The sequence below is a fragment of the Hyperoodon ampullatus genome (assembly GCF_949752795.1).
Source record: "Hyperoodon ampullatus genome assembly, chromosome: 15".
In the NCBI taxonomy this organism is placed as follows: domain Eukaryota; kingdom Metazoa; phylum Chordata; class Mammalia; order Artiodactyla; family Ziphiidae; genus Hyperoodon; species Hyperoodon ampullatus.
In genome coordinates, this window is record NC_136928.1 from 59,171,144 (window position 1) to 59,192,976 (window position 21,833).

The 21,833-nt window shown below is 36.7% G+C and overlaps 1 protein-coding gene across 2 annotated transcripts in view; it reads left to right on the top strand.

The window, feature by feature from the left end:
- Positions 1–3,211: 3,211 nt before the first annotated feature.
- Positions 3,212–21,833, top strand: part of PRKD3 (protein kinase D3) — a gene marked incomplete at its 5' end in the record, with an annotated part of 73,282 nt that continues 54,660 nt past the window's right edge. For both annotated transcript variants that reach the window (XM_079721475.1, XM_079721476.1), the window contains one exon: positions 3,212–3,499. In XM_079721475.1, coding sequence (XP_079577601.1) covers positions 3,212–3,499 — 288 coding nt within the window. The remainder of the gene's footprint in view (positions 3,500–21,833) is intronic.

Consider the following 21,833-nt stretch of genomic DNA (forward strand, 5'->3'; position numbering starts at 1 on the left):
ATTTCTCCCAGATTGTACAATCTGAGGATTTTATAAGCATGTCTTCCATGTCTTTATTATCTTATAAATAATCAAAAACAATATAGGGTCAAGGGCAGCGTTCCAATGCACTCCCCTAAAGGCTTCTCTAAGTTGATACAGAGCAGCCAACTTAACCAACTACACTATCTCATACTCAAACAACATATTTACAAAAATAGCATGGAATATCATGTTGAAAATTGTTTTGGCCAGAATACACTAATTTTTTTTCTGGCTTTGCTAATTGTGTGATCTCGGGCAAGAACGTTAAGCCAGTTTTCTCAACTATAAGATGGGTTGTTGTGAGGATTAAGTGAGGAAACACATATGGAGTGCTTAGAACGGTGTCTGGCAGATAGAGCTCAATTACTGTGAGTTATTATTTCCTCCATCTAAAAAGGCCAATAACCCCTTTTTAAAAAGGTGTAAATGTAGCTGATTTGGCATTCTGTTTGAATTCATGCTGAGTTCTAGTGATCATTATATTCTAAGTATTGGAAAACCATTTGCTTTCATAATCTAGTCTCAGATTTGACTAAGGGTTAATATTAATTTATATGTCTGCAGTTTCTGAAATCACTTCCCCACTCCTCCAGCCCACAAAACTTGAAGCAGTTCTGACCCATCTCCAGGCCATGACTGTTTCTCTCTTTCTGAGCTCTTTCTCCAAGATGATAGGAGTCAGCTTTGTGATTGCACTGACTAATTGCTTTAGCAATATGGAGTGCATTGCATCTGAACCCGAAGACTTGCACTCCCATAAAGATGTGTTAGTCCCTCGTATTCACGAGGCTCAGGTTTCAGTTCTCAATGCTCTTCTACAACTTTAGTTTAAAAACTCAGAGAAGGTAAGCAAAAGACAAGTTGAGCAATTGTGCCTTCTCAGCGTGCTCTCAACCTTAACAACATCCTCTCTGAGCAGTGATTCTCTCAGTTCCTTGTTCTTTCAGAAATGGTATGTGATGGTGGAGACAGCACTTGGTAGGAAAGTACGGAACTTGGGTCCTGATTCCCACTCCACCTCTTAATGACCATGTGATGCTGGGCAAGTTACTTTATCTGCTTTTGCTTCCGTAAACTCATCTGCAAAAATAATAAATAATATTTGCCTTGTCAAATTCCAAAGAGATATCATGAGATAAAGTGTATAAAACATTTACAAGATGTTAAGTGCTGTACAATACAAAATGGGTTAAAATTACTTATCTGAATGTAGTTCTAAAAGCTTTGTTATCTTTAAGCAGTTTTTTTCTAAGCCATACTTTTTCTTGAACTTGCTCATTCCTAATACTATATCTCTATGTTTTTGCTCTTCTGTTATGTTCTTCCTCATTTGTTTAGCCCCATTAACTACTTTCCAGAGTCATTCTGCAACCACATTGGATGCTTCACTCTTTTTTATCATTAGACTTGTTTACAAGTATATGGATGGAATTTAAATTGAAAGATCCATCTCTTGTGAGCCATTTCACTTAGCCATGGGGTCGTACTTTTAGTTTTTGAACTGTCCTTACATAAAACTGTGATACATATGTAACTGTGCTTAGTGTTCTCTTTTTCACTTTTAGAATTTTTTTATGACAAGATTGCTTTTTCCTATGTTCCTGTCTTAAGTATGTCTTTTACACTTCTTTGTGTGTCATATAACTGTGTTTAGTATATGCTTCCTTAGTTTTCTGAAAGAAATCTGCTTAGATTTAAACTTTTAATATAAAAAAGAATACTCTTGTCTATGTTAGGGCAGTATTATACATCTTTTGTATGGCCAAGTGGTACTTTATTTCTATGACAATGTCAGTTTTACTTTTCTTTTTTGTCCCTTCTGTTTTTCTGTTTTTGTCATAACTCAGTTGTGTATTTGTGGAATAAAAGTGTTTGACCTTCAAGTTTTAGGTATTAGTGAGGAATAGCAGGGTTTTGTTTTTTGCTTTTTTGTTTTTAGCAGGAGGCTCTCCCTGAAATTATGGGCTCTGATAACTAGACCAAAAAAAAAAGGCTACCCATTAGGATTTATTGGTGAATTATAAACATAAAACCAAAACTTATTTTAAAAAAGCACAAGGATTCTTTTTTTTAAATTAATTAATTAATTTTATTTATTTTGGCTGTGTTGGGTCTTCATTGCTGGACCCAAGCTTTCTCTAGTTGTGGTGAGCAGGGGCTGCTCTTCATTGCAGTGTGCGGGCTTCTCATTGCAGTGGCTTCTCTTTTTGTGGAGCCCGGGCTCTAGGTGCGCGGACTTCAGTAGTTGAGGCGCACGGGCTTCAGTAGTTGTGACACGTGGGCTCAGTAGTTGTGGCTCACGGGCTCTAGAGCGCAGGCTCAGTAGTTGTGGCGCACGGGCTTAGTTGCTCCGCGGCATGTGGGATCTTCCTGGACCAGGGCTCAAACCCATGTCCCCTGCATTGGCAGGCAGATTCTTAACCACTGGGCCACCAGGGAAGTCCCAAGGATTCTTGCATTTTTAAAATAATGTTAAGTGAGTATAAAATATTAAAAGTTTCTAAAAAATTTCTTCCAGGCTACCTACATTTCAGAAAGCATCAACTTTTCTCCATGGGCCCATTCACCAAGTGGAATATGCCTGTACTATTTTAAAAAGCCTTTGTGCTTAATCCTGGAAAAATTTGCTCCTCCAAAATGAAAATGAGGACATTTGAGAAGGTGATTTAAGGTGTGGACATTTGAGAAAGTGTCCCATTAGATCAAGGAACCAAAGGATAAGTACTGAATAGACTAATCCTAAACACTTTTTATTTTTTAAACTAGGAGGATTTTATTTTGACAGGAAAGCAACTTTTATTCATTATGTATTTTCTGAAATTAAAAGAGAGAGACAAGAATAGACTTAAAAGAAAATAGATGAAGATGTTTAGTAAATAAACAATGTCAACTCTCTTCTGATGAGGATAATTCAGTGATGTTAAATCCTTTCCAAAACCCCGGTTGTGGTCCTAAAGACAAGACTCTTCTTTGATGGGACTGATATTAAGGGAAGTGGGACCTTTTGTATATTCAACTCACAGTTGTAGAACTTGCCATCATCAGCATGAGTGGCTTAAAAGAGGAAATAAAGAAGCTTTCAACTAAATCTGAAAGTACAGTCATTTTTTTACCACTGTGATTTTAAGGCCTCTTCATAACCATTGAAAAGAATTGACAACTGTTTTAAAAGATTAAAGAAAGGCAGATGTCTGCAAACAATTCTCCTCCATCATCCCAGAAGTCTGTAATACCTGCAACTCTTCCTGCTGTGCTTCCAGCTCCTTCTCCGTGTTCAAGTCCTAAAACAGGACTCTCTGCGCGACTCTCTAATGGAAGCTTCAGTGCACCATCACTCACCAACTCCAGAGGCTCAGTGCATACAATCTCATTTCTACTGCAAATTGGCCTTACACGGGAGAGTATTACCATCGAAGCCCAGGAACTATCTTTATCTGCTGTCAAGGATCTTGTGTGCTCCATTGTTTATCAAAAGGTACTGTGCATGCTATTTATGTCAGTAGTTTTTCTAAGTAATGTTGTTTCTACTGCTTTTCTATAAATTATACATGCAACAGTGAGTTAACACATATGGATCAATCAGTTGTTTATATCCTAATTCTGAGCATTGGGAGAGAGTCCTAATAGACTAAAAGCCTAAAGTCTGAAATTTCAGAGTCTAACAGCTGGAGCCTATATCCAGGCTTTAAAAATACTGCTTATTCAATTCATCTCTTTAAGAGCAGGAAAATCAGTGTAAAGTCAAGAGGACTTAAGCAGTCTCACTTGTTTTCAGAGAAAACAGTCAGGAGGTAGAAGGCACAAGGCATCAAGGGGGCTTACCAAAAGGATGAGACACAGCTGCTGCTGAGTCCAGGTCCATACCTTGTTCTTCCTAGGTCCCCTGTATGCTGCCCTTTCTATACCCTCTTTGTCCCCTTTAGATCCTGATTTCACCTAAACTGCCAGAGGACCACACTCTCTCTGTCTCTTAAAAATTAGGTAAATGAGCTGTAATATATATCAGAATAGAAGAAAATTTTTAAATTGAGGGTGATTTTATTTTGCTTCCAATGTACTCAGCCCCTGCCCTGTACCATACCATTTTTTAGGAATCTTAGCTAAATTTCTTTAATAATCTTGATTTGATTCATGAGCTGGTATGTTCTGTGTTTTGTCATAAAACTGTATATAAGTAGTATGAATTGTTACGTTTTCTTTTTAACGGACCAAGCCTATGTTTCAAACAACTTAGTATACTTTATGTTTTAAAAATCCTATCAGTAAGATTAATGTGTTTGGATAATGCTCCTCATCTTACTGTTTTTGTTTCGGTTCCTTATGCTTTACATGGTTTGTCATTATCTTCTGATGTAGAAGTAATTAACAGTCAAAAAAATGTTACATGGTTTGTGAAAATGACCCTTGTCTCCTGTGTGTTAACAGTGACTTACCTATTTAAATGTGGCCTAAAGTAATTTTAGGTATTCTTTTGTAGATCTGTAGAACCATCTTTGTGTCTTTAAGTATCTTTGCTTTTAATTTCCCTTTCATCAGATGGTAACAGATGTTTTAATAAATATTTTTGCAACTAGGTTTTTAATTTAATGGTAAGATTTTAACTTAAATACAATTTGTAACTTTATTGTCTCTCTTTTTTTGAGCCCATAGAAAATCATAACTAATGTTTTGGTAGAGTCTATATTCAGTTTTCAACCTTTGGAAATTTGACTTAGTTCTTATATTTATACAGAGGCATACTGATTTTCTACAGGATCATTTTAGAATTAATGTTACTTCCTCATTAATATAGATGTGAGAAGTGGGTCAGATGGGTCAAGTTCTTGGGAAGCTAGATTAAAAATCATAATCTATGAAAAATTCTAGTGAAGCCAAGGAAATAAATAAGATATGGCTCAAAAAAAGATAATTCAGGGTGAACTTTATGCAAATATAAAATAGAATTATTGATTATGGAGATAGCCAGCATAAAATGAATATCATGGTGAACTGAATTTGAATCAATATTGTAGTGATATGGGGATGTGTTTGGCAAAAATATAAAACATGTATGTGACATAATCTTATTACACACTCCTTTTGACATGTGTTAGAATTCTAACTGTTGTTTAAGTGTAGTGAAAAAGAGTATTGAGCTTGTAACTAGGTCAGCTGTATTGGTTTTTGTTTGTTTTTGGCCGTCCCATATGGCTTGCGGGATCTTAGTTCGCCAACCAGGGATTGAACCCAGGCCCTCAACAGTGAGAGCACAGAGTCCTAACCACTGGACCGCCAGGGAGTTCCCAGCTTTGTTGTTTATTAACTGCATAACTTTGTGTGATTTGACTTCTCTGGATTACATTTCCACATCTATCAAATGATTGAGTTGGGATGATTTCTTTTTTTTTAAATTATTTATTTTATTTTATTTTTATTTTTGGCTGTGTTGGGTCTTCGTCACTGCATGCGGGCTTTCTCTAGTTGCGGCGAGCGGGGGCTACTCTTCGTTGCAGAGCCCAGGCTTCAGTAGTTGCAGCACGCAGGCTCAGTAGTTGTAGCTCACAGGCTCTACAGCACAGGCTCTAGAGCACAGGCTCAGTAGTTGTGGTGCATGGGCTTAGTTGCTCCATGGCATGTGGGATCTTCCTGGACCAGGGCTCGAACCCGTGTCCCCTGCATTGGCAGGCGGATTCTTAACCACTGCGCCACCAGGGAAGCCCGAGTTGGGATGATTTCTAGTGTGTAATTCCAGCTGTGAAATTCTGAATCATTTAACCTAAATTTAAGTCTTCACTCTAGAGACAGATAAAGGAGAAATGAATTTCAAGGAATGATCTACTCAGGTCCTAACTGGAAAGAAATCTTAAGGGAACCACCTCAGATTCTGGGGTTTGATAGAGAGGTTTCATGGATCCCTAACTCACCTGGGAGATGGAAAAACCATGTCAGAAGTTCTTTTCTTTTTACATTCTCTCTTAGATTCTTGCTTGCTAATCACTTACTTCCATTACCTACACATGCATAGCTCCAGGTTAACTCCCAGGACTCTGATGGGCACACCTGCTTTTCTTATTTCTGTTCTTAGTAAATACATTTATTGAACCTTTTAAAGATAGAGCACTGGTTAAATTTTAAGAAGTAGATTAACCAAATGTTGTCCCTTCCCTCAAAAAACTTATAGTCTGGTAAGGGAAACATTTACCAGAATAAAATATGAGAAGTAGAAAGTAAAGTTAAAATAAAAAGTGCTCTTCTCAGGTTGATAAAAGATATGAAAGACTTCATATGAAATGTAACATTTCATCTGATACTTAAAGAATGAGTAAGATTTCAGTGATATGGGAGGTAAGGAGTACATACCAAGGCAAAAAAATCAGGATGAGCAAAGATATGGGAGGGGAAAGGAGGAAGATTATAATTGACAACGTTTATTGAGTACCTACTGTATGTCAGGAGCTTCGCACACCCTTTCTGCTTAATACTTGCAACAAGTTTTGGTGCATCTCACATAGTTAATGTAAGTCTTTTTTTTTCTTTTGATGAGAACTTGTAAGATCTGTTCTCTTAACAGCTTTCAGATATAAAGTATTGTTAACTGTAGTCACCATGCTGTACATCACATTGCCTAAACTTACTTATTTTATAACTAGAAGTTAGTACCCTTTAACCACTTTCACCCATTTCCCCACCTTCTACCCTTTGTCTCTAGTAATCACCAGCTCTGGTTTTTCCAGATTCCACATATAAGTGAAATCATACAATATTTATTTTTCTCTGCTTGACTTATCTTACTTAGCATAATGCCCTCAAGGTCCGTCCATGTTGTTGCAAATGATAGGATTTCCTTCCTTTTAAGATTGAATAATGTGTGTGTGTGTGTGTGTGTGTGTGTGTGTGTGTGTATGTATATATCACATTTTCTTTATCCATCTGTCGATGGACACATAGGTTGTTTCCACATCTTGGCTGTTGTAAATAATGATGCAATAACATGAGGGTGCAGATTTCATTCAAGATAGTGATTTCATATCCTTTGACTGTATACCCAGAAGTGGAATTGCTGGATCATGTGGTGGTTCCATTTTTAATTTTTTGAGGAACCGCCATGCTGTTCCATAGTGCCTGCACCAATTTACATTCCCATTAACAGTGCACCAGGGTTCCCATTTCTCCACATCCTTGTCAACATATGTTATTATCCTTTTGACAGTAGCCATTCTAACGGGTGTGATGTGATACCTCATTGTGGTTTTGATTTGCATTTCCCTGATGATTATTGATGGCAAACTTTTTCATATACCTGTTGGCCATTTGTATGTCTTTTTTGGAAAAATGTTCATTAAGTTCCTCTGCCCACTTTTAAAAAAAATAAATTTATTTTATTTTTGGCTGCATTGGGTTTTCGTTGCTGCGCGTGGGCTTTTCTCTGGTTGCGGCGAGTGGGGGCTACTCTGTTGCAGTGTGAGGGCTTCTCATTGTGGTGGCTTCTCTTGTTGCAGACTATGGGCTCTAGGTGTGCAGGCTTCAGTAGTTGTAGCACGTGGGCTCAGTAGTTGTGGCACACGGACTTAGTTGCTCTGCGGCGTGTGGGATTTTCCCAGACCAGGGCTCAAACCCATGTCCCCTGCATTGGCAAGCAGATTCTTAACCACTGCACTACCAGGGAAGCCCTCCTCTGCCCATTTTTTAATCTAATTGATAGGTGGGGTTTTTTTGTTGTTGTTTTGTGTTGTTTTCTTTTGATATTGAGTTATATGAGTTCTTTATATATTTTGGGTATTAACACTTTATCAGATATAAGATTTGAAGATATTTTCTCCAATTCCATAGGTTTCCTTTTTTAATGGTTTCCTTTACTATAGAGAAGCTTTTAGTTTGCTTTAGTCATACTTGTTTATTTTTGCTTTTGTTGCCTTTGCTGTTCATGTCAAATCCAAAAAATCATTGCTGGGTTCGATGTCAAGGAGCTTACCCTCTTATGTTTTGTTCTAGGAGTTTTATGGTTTCAGATCTTATGTTCAAGTCTGTAGTCCATTTTCAGTTGATTTTTGTGTACATTGTAAGACTGGGCTTCAGTTTCAATCTTCTGCATGTGGCTCTTCAGTTTTCCCAGCACCATTTATTGTAGAGACTGTCCTTTCCTGTTGTATATTCTTGGCTCCTTTGTTGTAAATAAACATGTATGCATGGGTTTATTTCTGGGCTCTGTTCTGTTTCATTGATTTAATGTGTCCATTTTTATGCCAATACCATATTGGTTTGATTACTGTGACTTTGAAGTGTAGTTTGAAATCAGAGGCATGATGCCTCCAGCTTTGTTCTTCTTAAGACTGTTCTGGCTATTTGGGGTCTTCTGTGGTTCCATACAAATTTTAAGATTGTTTTTTCTATTTTTGTGAAAAATACCATTGGAATTTTGATAGGAATTGCATTGAATCAGTAGATCATTTTGGGTAGTGTGGACATCTTAATATTCTTTCAGTTTGTGAACATAGAATATCTTTCTATTTAGTTGTGTCTTCTACAATTTCTTTCATCATTGTCTTACAGTTCTCAGTGTATAGGTCTTTCACCTCCTTGGTTAAATTTATTTGTAGGTATTTTATTCTTTTTGATACACCTACACGAGTTTGTTTCTTCTTTTTTTCTGACTGCGTCAGGTCTTAGTTGAGACACGTGGGATCTTTGTTGAGGCATGAGGGATCTTTCGTTGCTGTGGGGGGGCTTCTCTCTAGTTGTGGCATGCAAGCTTCTCTCTACTTGTGGCATGCGGGTTTTTCTCTCTCTAGTGGTGGTGCGCAGACCTCTCTCTAGTTGTGGCATGCGGGCTTCTCTCTAGTTGTGGCGTGTGGGTTTTTCCTCTCTCTAGTTGTGGTGCGCAGACTTTTCTCTAGTTGTGGTGTGCGGGCTTCTCTCTAGTTGTGGGGTGTGGCTTTTTCTCTCTCTAGTTGTGGTGCACGGGCTCCAGGGCACATGGGCTCAGTAGTTTGCGGCATGCAGGCTCTCTCATTGAGGCGCATGAGCTCAGTAGTTGTGGTGCACAGGCTTAGTTGCGTGTGGGCTCTTAGTTCCCCGACCAGGGATGGAACCTGCATCCCCTGCATTGGAAGGCGGATTCTTTGCCACTGGACCACCAGGGAAGTCCTGAGATTGCTTCTAATTTCTCTTTCCAGTAGTATGTTATTAGTATATAGAAATGCAATTGATTTTTGTATATTGACTTTTTATCCTGTAACTACTGAATTTTTAAATTAATTTTAACAGTTTTTTTGGTGGAGTCTTTAAGCTTTTCTATATATAGTGTTACGTCTTCTGCAAATATACAGTTTTGCTTCTTCCTTTCTGATTTGTATGTCTTTTATGTCTTTCTCTTGTCTAACTGCTCTGACTAGGACTTCCAGTACTATGTTGAATAAAGATGGTGAGAGTGGACATCCTGTCTTGTTCCTGATCTTAAAGGAAAAGTTTTCAGCTTTTCACCATTGAGTATGATGTTAGCTGTGGGCTTGTTAATGTATGGTCTTTATTATTTTGAAGTACGTCCCTTCTCCACTCACTTTGTTGAGAGTTTTTGTCATGAATGGATGTTGAATTTGGTTAAATGCTCTTTCTGCAACTATTGAGATCATTACGATTTTTATCCTTCATATTGTTGATATAGTGTATCACATTTATTGATTTGTGTGCGTTGAAACAGCCTTTCATCCCTGGAATAAATGCCACTTGATGTGTACGATCCTTTTAATGAATTCAGTTGGCTAACATTTTGTTGAGGATATTTATGTATATGTTCATCAGGGATATTAGGCTGTAATTTTCTTTTCTTGTAGTGTCCTCGTCTGGCTTTATTATCAGGGTAATGTGGGTCTTGTAAAATGAGTTTGGAAGTGTTCCTTCCACTTCTATTTTTTGGAAGAATTTAAGAAGGATTGGTATTCTTATTTAAATATTTGGTAGAATTTACCAGTAAAGCCCTCTGGTTCTGAGCTTTTGTTTGTTGAGAGGTTTCTGATTACTGATTCAGCCTCCTTACTATTAATTGATCTATTCAGGTTTTCTATTCCTTCATGATTCAGGATTGGTAGGTTGCATGTTTCTAGGAATTTATCTACTTCCTCTAAGTGTCCAGTTCGTTGGTGTGTAATTGTTCATAGTAGCCTCTTATGATCCTTTGTATTTATGTGTATCAGTTGTAATGTCTTCTCTTTCATTTGTAATTTTGTTTATATGAGTCTTCTCTCTTTTTCTTGTTAAGTCTGTATAAAGGCTTGTCGATTTTGTTTATCTTTTTTAAAAACCAGCTCTTAGTTTCATTGATCTTTTCTGTTGTCTTTTTAGTCTCTATTTCATTTATTTCCACTGTGATCTTTGTTATTTCCTTCCTTCTACTACTACTTCTTTTTTTAAAATTTTATTTATTTATTTGTTTGTTTGTTTGTTTGTTTTTGGCTACATCAGGTCTTCGTTGATGCGCGTGGGCTTTCTCTAGTTGCGGTGAGCAGGGGCTACTCTCCGTTGCAGTGCGCGGGCTTCTCATTGTGGTGGCTTCTCTTGTTGTGGAGCATGGGCTCTAGGTGCGTGGGCTTCAGTAGTTTTGGCACGTGGTCTCAGTAATTGTGGCTCGCGGGCTCAGTAGTTGTGGCTCGTGGGCTCTAGAGCGCAGGCTCAGTAGTTGTGGTGCACTGGCTTAGTCGCTCCGCGGCATGTGGGATCTTCCCGGACCAGGGCTCAAACCCGTGTCCCCTGCATTGGCAGGCGGATTTTTAAGCACTGCGCTACCAGGGAAGTCTTGAATATCTTTTTGAGGGGCACAATTCAACAGTCCATTTCAAAATAATTTTGTATATGGTAAGATAAGTATCAAACTTCATTTCTTTTTATAGGACATCAGATTTCTCCAGGACCATTTGTTGAAAAGACTATTCTTCCCTTACTCAATTACTTTAGTACCTTGGTTGTAAATCAGTTGACCACATATATCTTGGGCCATTTCTGAACACTGTTTTGTTTTATCGACTTATGTGTCTGTATCCTTAAACTAATTCCACATTGTCTTGAATTCTTTAGTTTTATAAAGACATGATGTCAGGGCATAAATCCTCCAATTTTGTTCTTTTTTTCGAAACTATTTATCCCAGTCTGCGTCCTTTGCATTTCCATATAAATGTTAAAATCAGCTTGGTGATTTATACATAAAAGCCTACCAGAATTGTGTATATCATTTTTTATCTGTTTCATGTTTTTGATGCAGTTTTAAATGGGGTTTTTTAATTTTCTAACTTTTTTTAACATCTTTATTGGAGTATAATTGCTTTACAGTGTTGTGTTAGTTTCTGCTGTATAACAGGGTGAATCAGCTATATGCATACATATATCCCCATATCCCCTCCCTCTTGCGTCTCCCTCCCACCCTCCTTATCCCACCCTCTAGGTGGTCACAGAGCACCCAGCTGATTTCCCTGTGTCAAGCAGCTGCTTCCCACTATCTATCTATTTTACATTTGGTAGTGTATGTATATCAGTGCTACTGTCTTACTTCATCCCAGCTACCCTTCCCCCTCCCCATTTCCTCAAGTCCATTCTCTACATCTGTGTCTTTATTCCTTTCCTGCCCCTAGGTTCATCAGAACCATTTTTTTTTAGATTGCATATATATGTGTTAGCATACGGTATTTGTTTTTCTCTTTCTGACTTACTTCACTCTATGACAGACTCTAGGTCCATCCACCTCACTACAAATAACTCAATTTCATTTCTTTTTATGGCTGAGTAATATTCCATTGTATACATGTGCCACATCTTTTTTTTTTTTTTTTTTTTTTGCGGTACGCGGGCCTCTCACCGCTGTGGTCTCTCCCGTTGCGGAGCACAGGCTCCGGACGCGCAGGCTCAGCGGCCATGGCTCACGGGCCCAGCCGCTCCGCGGCACGTGGGATCCTCCCGGACCGGGGCACGAACCCGCACCCCCTGCATCGGCAGGCGGACTCTCAACCACTGCGCCACCAGGGAAGCCCCTATGTGCCACATCTTTATCCATTCATCTGTCGATGGACACTTAGGTTGCTTCCATGTCCTGTCTATTGTAAATAGTGCTGCAGTGAACGTTGTTAAATTTTCTAATTTCTGGTTTTTTATTTTAGTGTATAGAAATACAATTGATTTTTGTACATCGACACTGTGTCCTACAACCTTGCTAAATTCACTTACTAGTTCTAGTAACTTTTCAAGTTTCTTTAGGATTCTCTACATAGATGATCTTGTCTTTTGTAAATATAGCTTTATATCTCGCCTTCCAATACTTCATTTCTTTTTCTTGTTTTGTACTGAGGCTACAACCTCTAGTACAATATTGAATAGAAGTGATAAGAGTGGGCATCTGTGCCTTGTTCCCAATCTTAAAAGAAAAAGCATTCAGTCTGCCACCATTAAGTATCATGTAAAGTTTTTTAGATGTTTTTCAACAGGTTGAGGAAGTTCCTGTCTGTTCCGAGTTGGCTGAAACTTTTTATCTTGAACGATTGTGTATTTTATTAAATACTTATTCTGCATATATGTATTTTTCTCTTTTAGTCTGTTAATATGATGAGTTATGTTGACTTAACTTTGAAATGTTGAACCAACCTTGCATTCCTGGAACAGACTCTCTTTGTCATCATATATTATTCTTTTTATACTCTGCTTGATTCAATTTACCTATATTTTCTTAAGAGTTTTTTCATGTAAGATCATGAGGAATATTGGCCTGCAGTTTTTTCTTCTATTATCTTTGTGTGGCTTGGTATCCAGGTAATATTGGCCTCACAAAATGAGTTTGGAATTATTTCCCTCCCTCTTCTGTTTTTTGAAGAAATTTGTGTAAAATTGATATTACTTCCTGAAATGTTTGCTAGGATTCACCAATGAAGCCATTTGTGCCTGGAATTTTCTTCATGAGGAGGTTTTAAACCCAGTTCCTATTCTTTAATGGACACAGAGCTATTCAAGTTGTCTACTTCTTTGTGAGTGAACCTTGGTAATTTGTGTTTTTAAAGGAAAATTTTCACTTCAAGTTATCAAATCAATTGGCAAAAATTGTGCATTATTTTCTCTTATCATCCTTTAAAGTCTGTAGGATCCCTAGTGATGGTGTCATTTTCATTCCTAATATTGATAATTTCTGCGTTTCTTCCCCTCCGCACTCCCTTGTTCTTTCTGGCTAGAGGTTTTTATCAACTTTATTTTCAGTGAAGTAGTTCTTGGTTTTATTGATTTTTCTCTTTTGTTGTCTTTTTTCTCCCCTTTTTTCTACCTCTTTTGGGTTTAACTTGCTTTATCTTTTAATTTTTTTAAGGTAGAAGCTTAGGTCACTTATTTGAGTCTTTTTTTCCATTAATATAAGTACTATAAGTCTAGTGCTGTAAGTTTCCCTCTAACCACTACTTTAGCTGCATACCACAGAGTGATATGTTGTATTTTTATTTTCATTCAGTTCACTTCCTTTCCTGGTTTCTCTTGTGATTTCTTCCTTGATCCATCGATTGTTTAATTTGGAAGAAATTTGAAATTTTTCAGATATTTTCCTGTTACAGTGATTTCTAACTTTATTTCAGTTTTGGCTCAGGAATATACTTTGTATAATTTCAACCTGTATATTTACTGAGATTTGTTTTATAATATAGGACTTTGTCCTTCAATACATTCTGTGTGTTATATTTGTAATTTTTAAAAATGTGTATTCTGCTTTTGTATAGTGGAGTTTTCTATAAATATCCATTAGGTCAATTGGTTGATAGTGTTTTCTGTATCTCTTTTTATTTGTTCTGTCATTTACTAATAAAGGAGTATAGGAATCTCTCCACTATAATTTTAGATTTGTCTGTTTCTCCTTTCAGTTTTAATCAACTTTTGCTTCATGTTTTTTCAAGCTCTGTTATTTGCAAGCACATTTGAGATTTTTACAGCCTTTGATATATTGATCCCTTTTTTAATATAATTTTTCTTCTTTATCTCTGGTTATATATCTTATTCTGAAGTCAGCTTTGGTATTAATATAACCATTTCTGCTTTTCGTTTTTCTAATTAGTTTTTTCATTGTGGTTTCTTTTTACATGTTTTTGCTTATAACCTCTCTTGTACCTTCATATGTAATGAGGGTTTTTTGTAGAGTGCATGTCATTGGGTCATGCTTTTTAAATTTAATCTGTCAACTTCTGCTTTTTAAGTGTTTAGACCGTTTATATTTAACACAAGTTTTAATATAGATGCGTTTAAAAATATTTTTTTCTGTTTTCTCCCTTCAGGTCTTGAGTCATTTTCTCCCTTTTTTTCTGCCTTCTTTTGAATTGTGTTACATGATTCCATTTTGTCTCCACTATTGGTTTATTACGCTCTTAAAAATTTCTTTCAGCAATTGCTCTAGTGCAGGGGCAGCAAACTACATCTATGGGCCAAATCCACTGCATCATCTTTTTCTGTGAATAGAGTTTTATTGGAACACAGCATGCTTATTCATTTATATCATGCCTATGGCTGCTTTCATGCAACAACAGCAGAGTTAAGTAGCTGTGACAGAGACTGTATGGGTCACCAAACCTAAACTACTACTCTCTGGCCTTTTACAGAAATATTTGCCAACCCTTGCTCTAGTTTATGTAGTATGTATCTTTATCTTATCATAGACCATCTTTAAACGATATTATACCACTCTGTATGTAATGTAGTATATCCCTTGGAATAGTATATTTCTGTTTTCTTTCTGTTGTCATTTGTACTACTGTTGTCATACACTTTATTTCTGCATGTAGTCGATTCTTATTATTTGTGATATTTATGTTCTGTAAACTGACCTCTGACATCGAATTAGTGAATACTGAACCCTTGCTCTTAGGGGAAATACAGGGTTAGGTTCCTGAGAGCATCAGGGCACATTTTTGTCAATCAGTAAATACATAATCTTGTTTTATGTGTGTTTCTGCTTAAAAATACCTTATTTAATATATATTGTTGATTCATTAACATTGATCTCATGGCCAGAAGCACTGTAACTCATGCCTGAATGAAGCTTATCTAACACATATTGTCTCCATAAGGCACATCATAGCCTTCTTGCACTTAGGAACACTAGACAGCACATCAGCACTATGCTTGGGGGCCATTTTAAGCAGAGAAATCACCACAAAAAAAGCCCCCAGATTGAGAACACGTGGCACTAAATAGACTGTGAAGAAGACATGCATTTTATACTGTGAGAGGCAGAGCGTCACCTTGTTCAGTTTCAGCTGGGAACATGCACAGAGTGACAGATTCTTCACCTTCTCTGCATGTCTGCAAATGACTGAAAAAGCACAGAGAATATTGATTTTTGTGTTACAAATAAATTTTAGCAAGCAGGCACATTCACAGATACAGAATCTGCAAATAATGAGGATTGACCTTGGTTAAAGATCCCTTAACACATTGTTATTCTTCTTGCTTTTAACAGTAAATTATGTTTTTAGAAAGTTAAAGCTGAAGAAAATGATCTTTTATATTTATCCACTTATTTAACATTTTCAGTACTCTTCATTACTTTGTGTTAGATCTGAATTGTATGCAATATGTCCTTTCTCTGTCTTCATTTAGATTTTTCTTTTCTTGGTTTTCAGCAATTTGAAAATCACATGCCTTATTATAGTTTTCTTTCTGTTTTGTTGCTGGGGGTTAAGCTTGGTCTTGAGATTATAGTTTCTTCAACTTTTGAGACTTTTTGTATTCCTTGAAGCTTCTTTTAGTCTTTATCTGTGTCATTTCTACCACCATTTAAAAATTTTCCTAAACATGCTCTTGTTTACTTTCTTCCTCATCTTCTTTCTATCTAATCCAGACTTTCATTTGAAATATGCAGTGCAATAGGAAAGCTATATTTGAATTGCCTCCAAGTTGTGCTGTGACCACACCTGAGCTAATATGCATTTTTAAAACCGTTTTCAATCCCAGCCTACTGTTTTTTGTTTAAGTTAGTTTATTTTTTAAATGTTATTTATTTATTTATTTTTGGCTGTGCTGGGTCTTTGTTGCAGCGCACGGGCTTCTCTAGTTGTGGCACAGGCTCTAGAGCACATGGGCTCAGTAGTTGAAGCGCAGGCTTAATTGCAGTGTGTGGGATGTTAGTTCCTCGACCAGGGATCAAACCTGGGCCCTCCTGCATTGAGAGCATTGAGTGTTAACCACTGGACCACCAGGGAAGTCCCCCCAGCCTACTGTTCAAAATAGGTTGGAGTGTGAACCAAGCTCCTTGTCAAAGTTTTGCATGATTCAATAATTTTTGATAAGTTGGTCAGTTGGTTACAATCAAATGAACAAGCTAATACACATACTTTGACAAATGCAGACTTTACCTCAGTGTTTGCATCTTTTTTCCTACAAAATCTTATCCAGTCTACTTATATCTACTTTTAAACAGTACACAGGAAAATTTCCTGATTACCCTTCAGTGAACATTTCCTAATGACCAGCTTTTATTTTTTTTAAAATTAGGATCAACATTTTCAAAGTTTGTCATATTTATGCAAAAATGGCTAAATTTTCAAAAATCTTTTACCACAAGGTCACATGTTGTAAAGGATCAAGATTCTTAAATGTTTACAAGGTCCATGTATGTGGTTGCAAGCTTAAGTGCAACTTAAATGTGACTTAACTTTGTAACAGTGGTTTTCAACTCTGGCTGCACGTGAGAATAACCAGGGAGCCTAACAGACCCTTTCCCAGGCCAGTGAAGTCATGCTCTCTGGGGGTGGAGAGTTTGTATAAGCACTATGGTTCTAATGAGCAGCCAAAGTCAAGAACCTCTACTTTAATGGAAATCAACAAGCATAAATGACCAGATAAGTGATAATCTGAAGATATTTTTTCCACATATTTAAATTGCATATTCTGTTGTATGAGCTTGCTATCATTGTTTCCCACATGCAATAATATATTTTTAAGACATCTTATAATTCAAAAATTCAACAAGGTCTATATCCGATTATAGGTTAATATGACAGTTCAAAATTTTATATTAAAAAAATGCTAGTGATATCATGTCTTCTATTTGGCAGATTGCAGAGAGCTAAATGGCACCTTTCCTAGGTGCCATTATGTGTTATGACTTCATGCAACTAAACAAATGTTTGTGGTATAGTTATTCTGTTCAATCACAGTGCTGGATATTATGGAGCCTATCAAGATAAAAGATAAATTCCCTGCCTCTAATGATTTATGCTCTAGAAAAAAGAGACGATGAGCGAATGTCAAATTACTGTAATGTAAGGTAGATCATGATAAGTCCTGAAATAAAGCAACAAAAATGGTAAATGACTCAAAGGAAGAACTGTCATCTTGTTGGGGAGTTATGACAGCCTGGTTTAAACCCTACTTTTTGCTTTCATTGTCACCAACTGTAGTCCTTCACCTAGGGAGCTAAACTTCAGTTGCTAGTAAAATGCCCCACCACTACTTCGATAGCTTGTAGCATGAATACAAGATACATTAGCATCCTCAGTAGTCAATGAGAGAGCAGAAACCATCTATTTATTCATTTCACAGTCAAATGAATAAAGCTTTATGCTTCTGATTCCTAGTAGTGTTCTAAATTTTATAAGAGCTAGACCTAGTTATTCAAGAATTCATGGTGATTTCTGTTCTCCTCACTCCCCTGCAATTAACTAGACAAACATTTGGGGTTGCTGGCAGTGAACAAGTGACAGAAATATGTGATTATTTTTGTAAGGTATTATTGCAAGAATACTTAGGAAAAAATGCTTATGATTCCCAAAGGCATATCTCTAGTCCAGATTCCTTCCTAAGCTCCAACCGTGCCATATTCTGTCTTATTACTAGGCCTTTGTGCCTGCTGTTCTTTTCCTTGGAACACCCTTCCCCTGCCACATCCTCTGCTTAAACCTCCAGGAAGTCTTTTCCTGACCTCCTCAGTCTGGGTTAGGTGCTGGTAATCCTGTACAATCTGTATTTTAACTTTCATCATATTGATTGTAATTGTCCTTTTACTCGAAAGTATCCACCGTAAAACTGTAAGCTCTACAAGGTCAGGCATCATATCCATAGCAGGTGCTCAACAGATGTTTCTTTTTTTTTTTTATCTTTATTGGAGTATAATTGCTTCACAATACTGTGTTAGTTTCTGTTGCACAACAAAGCGAATCAGCCATATGCATATACGTGTCCCTATATCCCCCCCCTCTTGAGCCTCCCTCCCACCCTCCCTGTCCCACCCCTCTAGGTCATCGCAAAGCACTGAGCCGATCTCCCTGTGCTATGCTGCTGCTTCCCACCAGCCACCTGTTTTACATTCGGTAGTGTATATATGTCGATGCTACTGTCACTTCGCCCCAGCTTCCCCTTCCCACCCCATGTCCTCAAGTCCATTTTCGATGTCTACCTCTTTATTCCTGCCCTGCAATTAGGTTCATCAGTACCATTTTTTTTTTTTTTTAGATTCCATATATATGCATTAGCATGCAGTATTTGTTTTTCTCTTTCTTATTTACTTCACTCTGTATGACAGATTCTAGGTCCATCCATCTCACTACAGATAACTCAATTTCGTTTCTTTTTATGGCTGAGTAATATTCCATTGTGTATATGTGCCGCATCTTCTTTATCCATTCATCTGTTGATGGACATTTAGGTTGGTTCCATGTCCTGGCTATTGTAAATAGAGCTGCAGTGAACATTGTGGTACATGACTCTTTTTGAATTATGGTTTTCTCAGGGCATATGCCCAGTAGTGGGATTAATGGGTCATATGGTAGTTCTATTTTTAGTTTTTTAAGAAACCTCCATACTGTTCTCCATAGTGTCTGTATCAATTTACATTCCCACCAACAGTGCAGGAGGGTTCCCTTTTCACCACACCCATTCCAGCATTTATTGTTTGTAGATTTTTTGATAATGGCCATTCTGACCGGCATGAGGTGATACTTCATTGTAGTTTTGATTTGCATTTCTCTAATAATTAGTGATGTTGAACATCTTTTCATGTGCCTCTTGGCCATCTGTATGTCTTCTTTGGAGAAATGTCTATTTAGGTCTTCCGCCCATTTTTTAACTGGATTGTTTGTTTTTTGATATTGAACTCCATGAGCTGTTTGTATATTTTGGAAATTAATAAATGTCTGTTGTTTCATTTGCAAATATTTTCTCCCATTTTGAGGGTTGTCTTTTTGTTTTGTTTATGGTTTCCTTTGCTGTGCAAAAGCTTTTAAGATGTTTCATAATTGAATAAGTAAAGAAAATAATCCATATGAAGCAGTATAGTATGGTAGTTAAAAACATGAGTTTGCGGGTCAGTAAAACTTGGGTTTGTCTTTACCACTTACTAGTTGTGTAACCTTGGTTTCTTATCTGGAAAATGAGGTTAAAAATAGTACTAATTTCATGGTTTTGTGTGTGTGTGTATGTGTACATTAAATGATATATTTATAAAACGCTTAGTCCAGCACCTAGCACATAGTAATCACACAGTAAGCGTTAGCTTAACAATAATATTATTTATTAGTCTGATCTTCGTGGCTTCTAAACTAAACAAACAAGCAAACAAACAAAACTTTAACCACACTGTACTTTGGGATCCTTTCCCTTTTGAGAGCTTATAAGAAACTAGTGGTGATCCAGAAATAGCTGAAAGCTACTACCAGTTTATGTTAACTTTTGGTTTTCTGCTTTATGGAATATACATTTGTGTCATAATCTATTTTCTACTGTGTATAAGACAATTGATTCCTTTCTTGATCTGTATGGGTAAATTCTTTACAATTTCATATTAGCTCTACTAATGCTTCTTTTTATTGATGCAGAAAATTGGAGGTTAATGATATATCACTTCTGTGGTTTATTTAATCTTCTGTTCTTGGTCTGTATGTGTGAGTTGCATGTGCAGTCTTAGCTCCTGAAAACCTGTGACTTTTGTCTTCAATATTGTAATATATTCCTCAGGGGATTAGTTTCTTTAGATTAATGTGATTACAGATGTGATTTCAGAGTCATATAATTTTGAGTTCAACTGATTTAACTAGTTCATTACTATTGTTGAGCAGTAAGTGAGCAAACATGCTTTTTCTGTATTTCTATACCCTTAGGCTATTACATCTAATATCATGGAATTGGGATATTCCTTACTGTATGAATATTGCCAAGGACTGAACTGCCAGAAAGAGCCTATAGAGCAACTATAAAGGTATAGGGAGAGGATCGTTCATTGAAGCTATGTAAGATCTTTTGATATCACAAGAGGGACATGAACACTAACCAAGAGTACATAAATATTTCCATTAGGGAAAAAGTGATTAAAAGTATTTATTGATAATTATCTTAAGAAATAAATGAATACAACTACAAATAAAATTAAAAATTTTTCTGAAATATTTAAGAAAAAGGCTTTGTGAAATAAATGTAGTATCATGTTCCCGAAAAGGAAGACTGATAGTATATAATTTTTACTCCCCAATTTAAATTATTTTTTCCATTCAGACTGTTATTGGGATTCTTTTTACTCTGACAATGTTTTTCTAAAGTTTATCTGGGAGAAAAAGTAGTCAAAAGCATTAAGTTAAAAATCTGAAAAATAAGAGAGAAAGGGAAGAGAAAAACTACAATAACTGAAACCAAATACTGCTAAAAACAGTAATAGATCCATGGTACATTTTAGGTACATGCCAAGGGAGGCATGAGAAAAAAAGAGGAATCATTTCAGAAATTTGTGTTTAGAAAACTCATTAAGCAGTTGAAGGGCCATAAACATAGACCTCCACTTAATACCTGACACCAAGATAAATTTCAGAGGATTTAAAGGTTACATATGAGCATTCAAATCAAAGGAAAATTAGAATAAAGTAGAATTGAATATTTATCAAACTTATAATAGAGAGTGGGTATTTTACTTTCAAAACAATAAAAGGAAACGAAAGGGAAAAGAACAGTTTCCAGATTTGAATATTCCAAGTATAATATTTACATATGTAAGATAATAAAAACGGAAATAAGATGGGGGAAATACTACAACAAGTATTATATAAGGTTAATATCTATTCTGTAAAGAGCTCATATATTTGTAAGAAAAACACTGGTCTCTAAATAGTTGGTCAATTGATAAAAAAATATATTTCACAAAGATATTAAATTAGTAAACAAGCTTGTGGGAAAATGTTCAAAGTAGTAGTAATAAATAAACATTAGGTATTATGTGCTCAATTAGGGGAAAAGTGTGATTGGTATTTCCATTATAGGTCAGGGTATGGTAAAACCTCATAGAAATAGAGAACAATCAATGATTCCAGGCTTATAAAAGTTAAAAACTGTATCAATTTCTAACTAACACAGATAATATAGAACATATACACTGAGATTTCCCCCCCGCCCAAAGAATATATCTCTGTAACCAGCAAATCATTGATTGTTGAACTTTGCTTAAAACTTGGATGTGGGACTTCCCTGGTGGTGCAGTGGTTGAGAGTCCGCCTGCTGATGCAGGGGACACGGGTTCGTGCCCCGGTCTGGGAAGATCCCACATGCCGCGGAGTGGCTGGGCCCGTGAGCCATGGCCGCTGAGCCTGCGCGTCCGGAGCCTGTGCTCCGCAACGGGAGAGGCCACAACAGTGAGAGGCCCGCGTACCGCAAAAAACAAAACAAAACAAAACTTGGATGTGACCAAAAGTGGTCACTCTTTGAATTCAGTCCAGTTTCATGACACATCCTGAGGGTGGAGTGGGTGGAGTTTCTTTTGTTGTTGTTGTTGTCTTTAGCTTAAGCCAAAAAGTTAGCTTCCTTTTTTTGAAAATTTGAAATGCTTCCAACGTTTATGTTACATTGAGGTT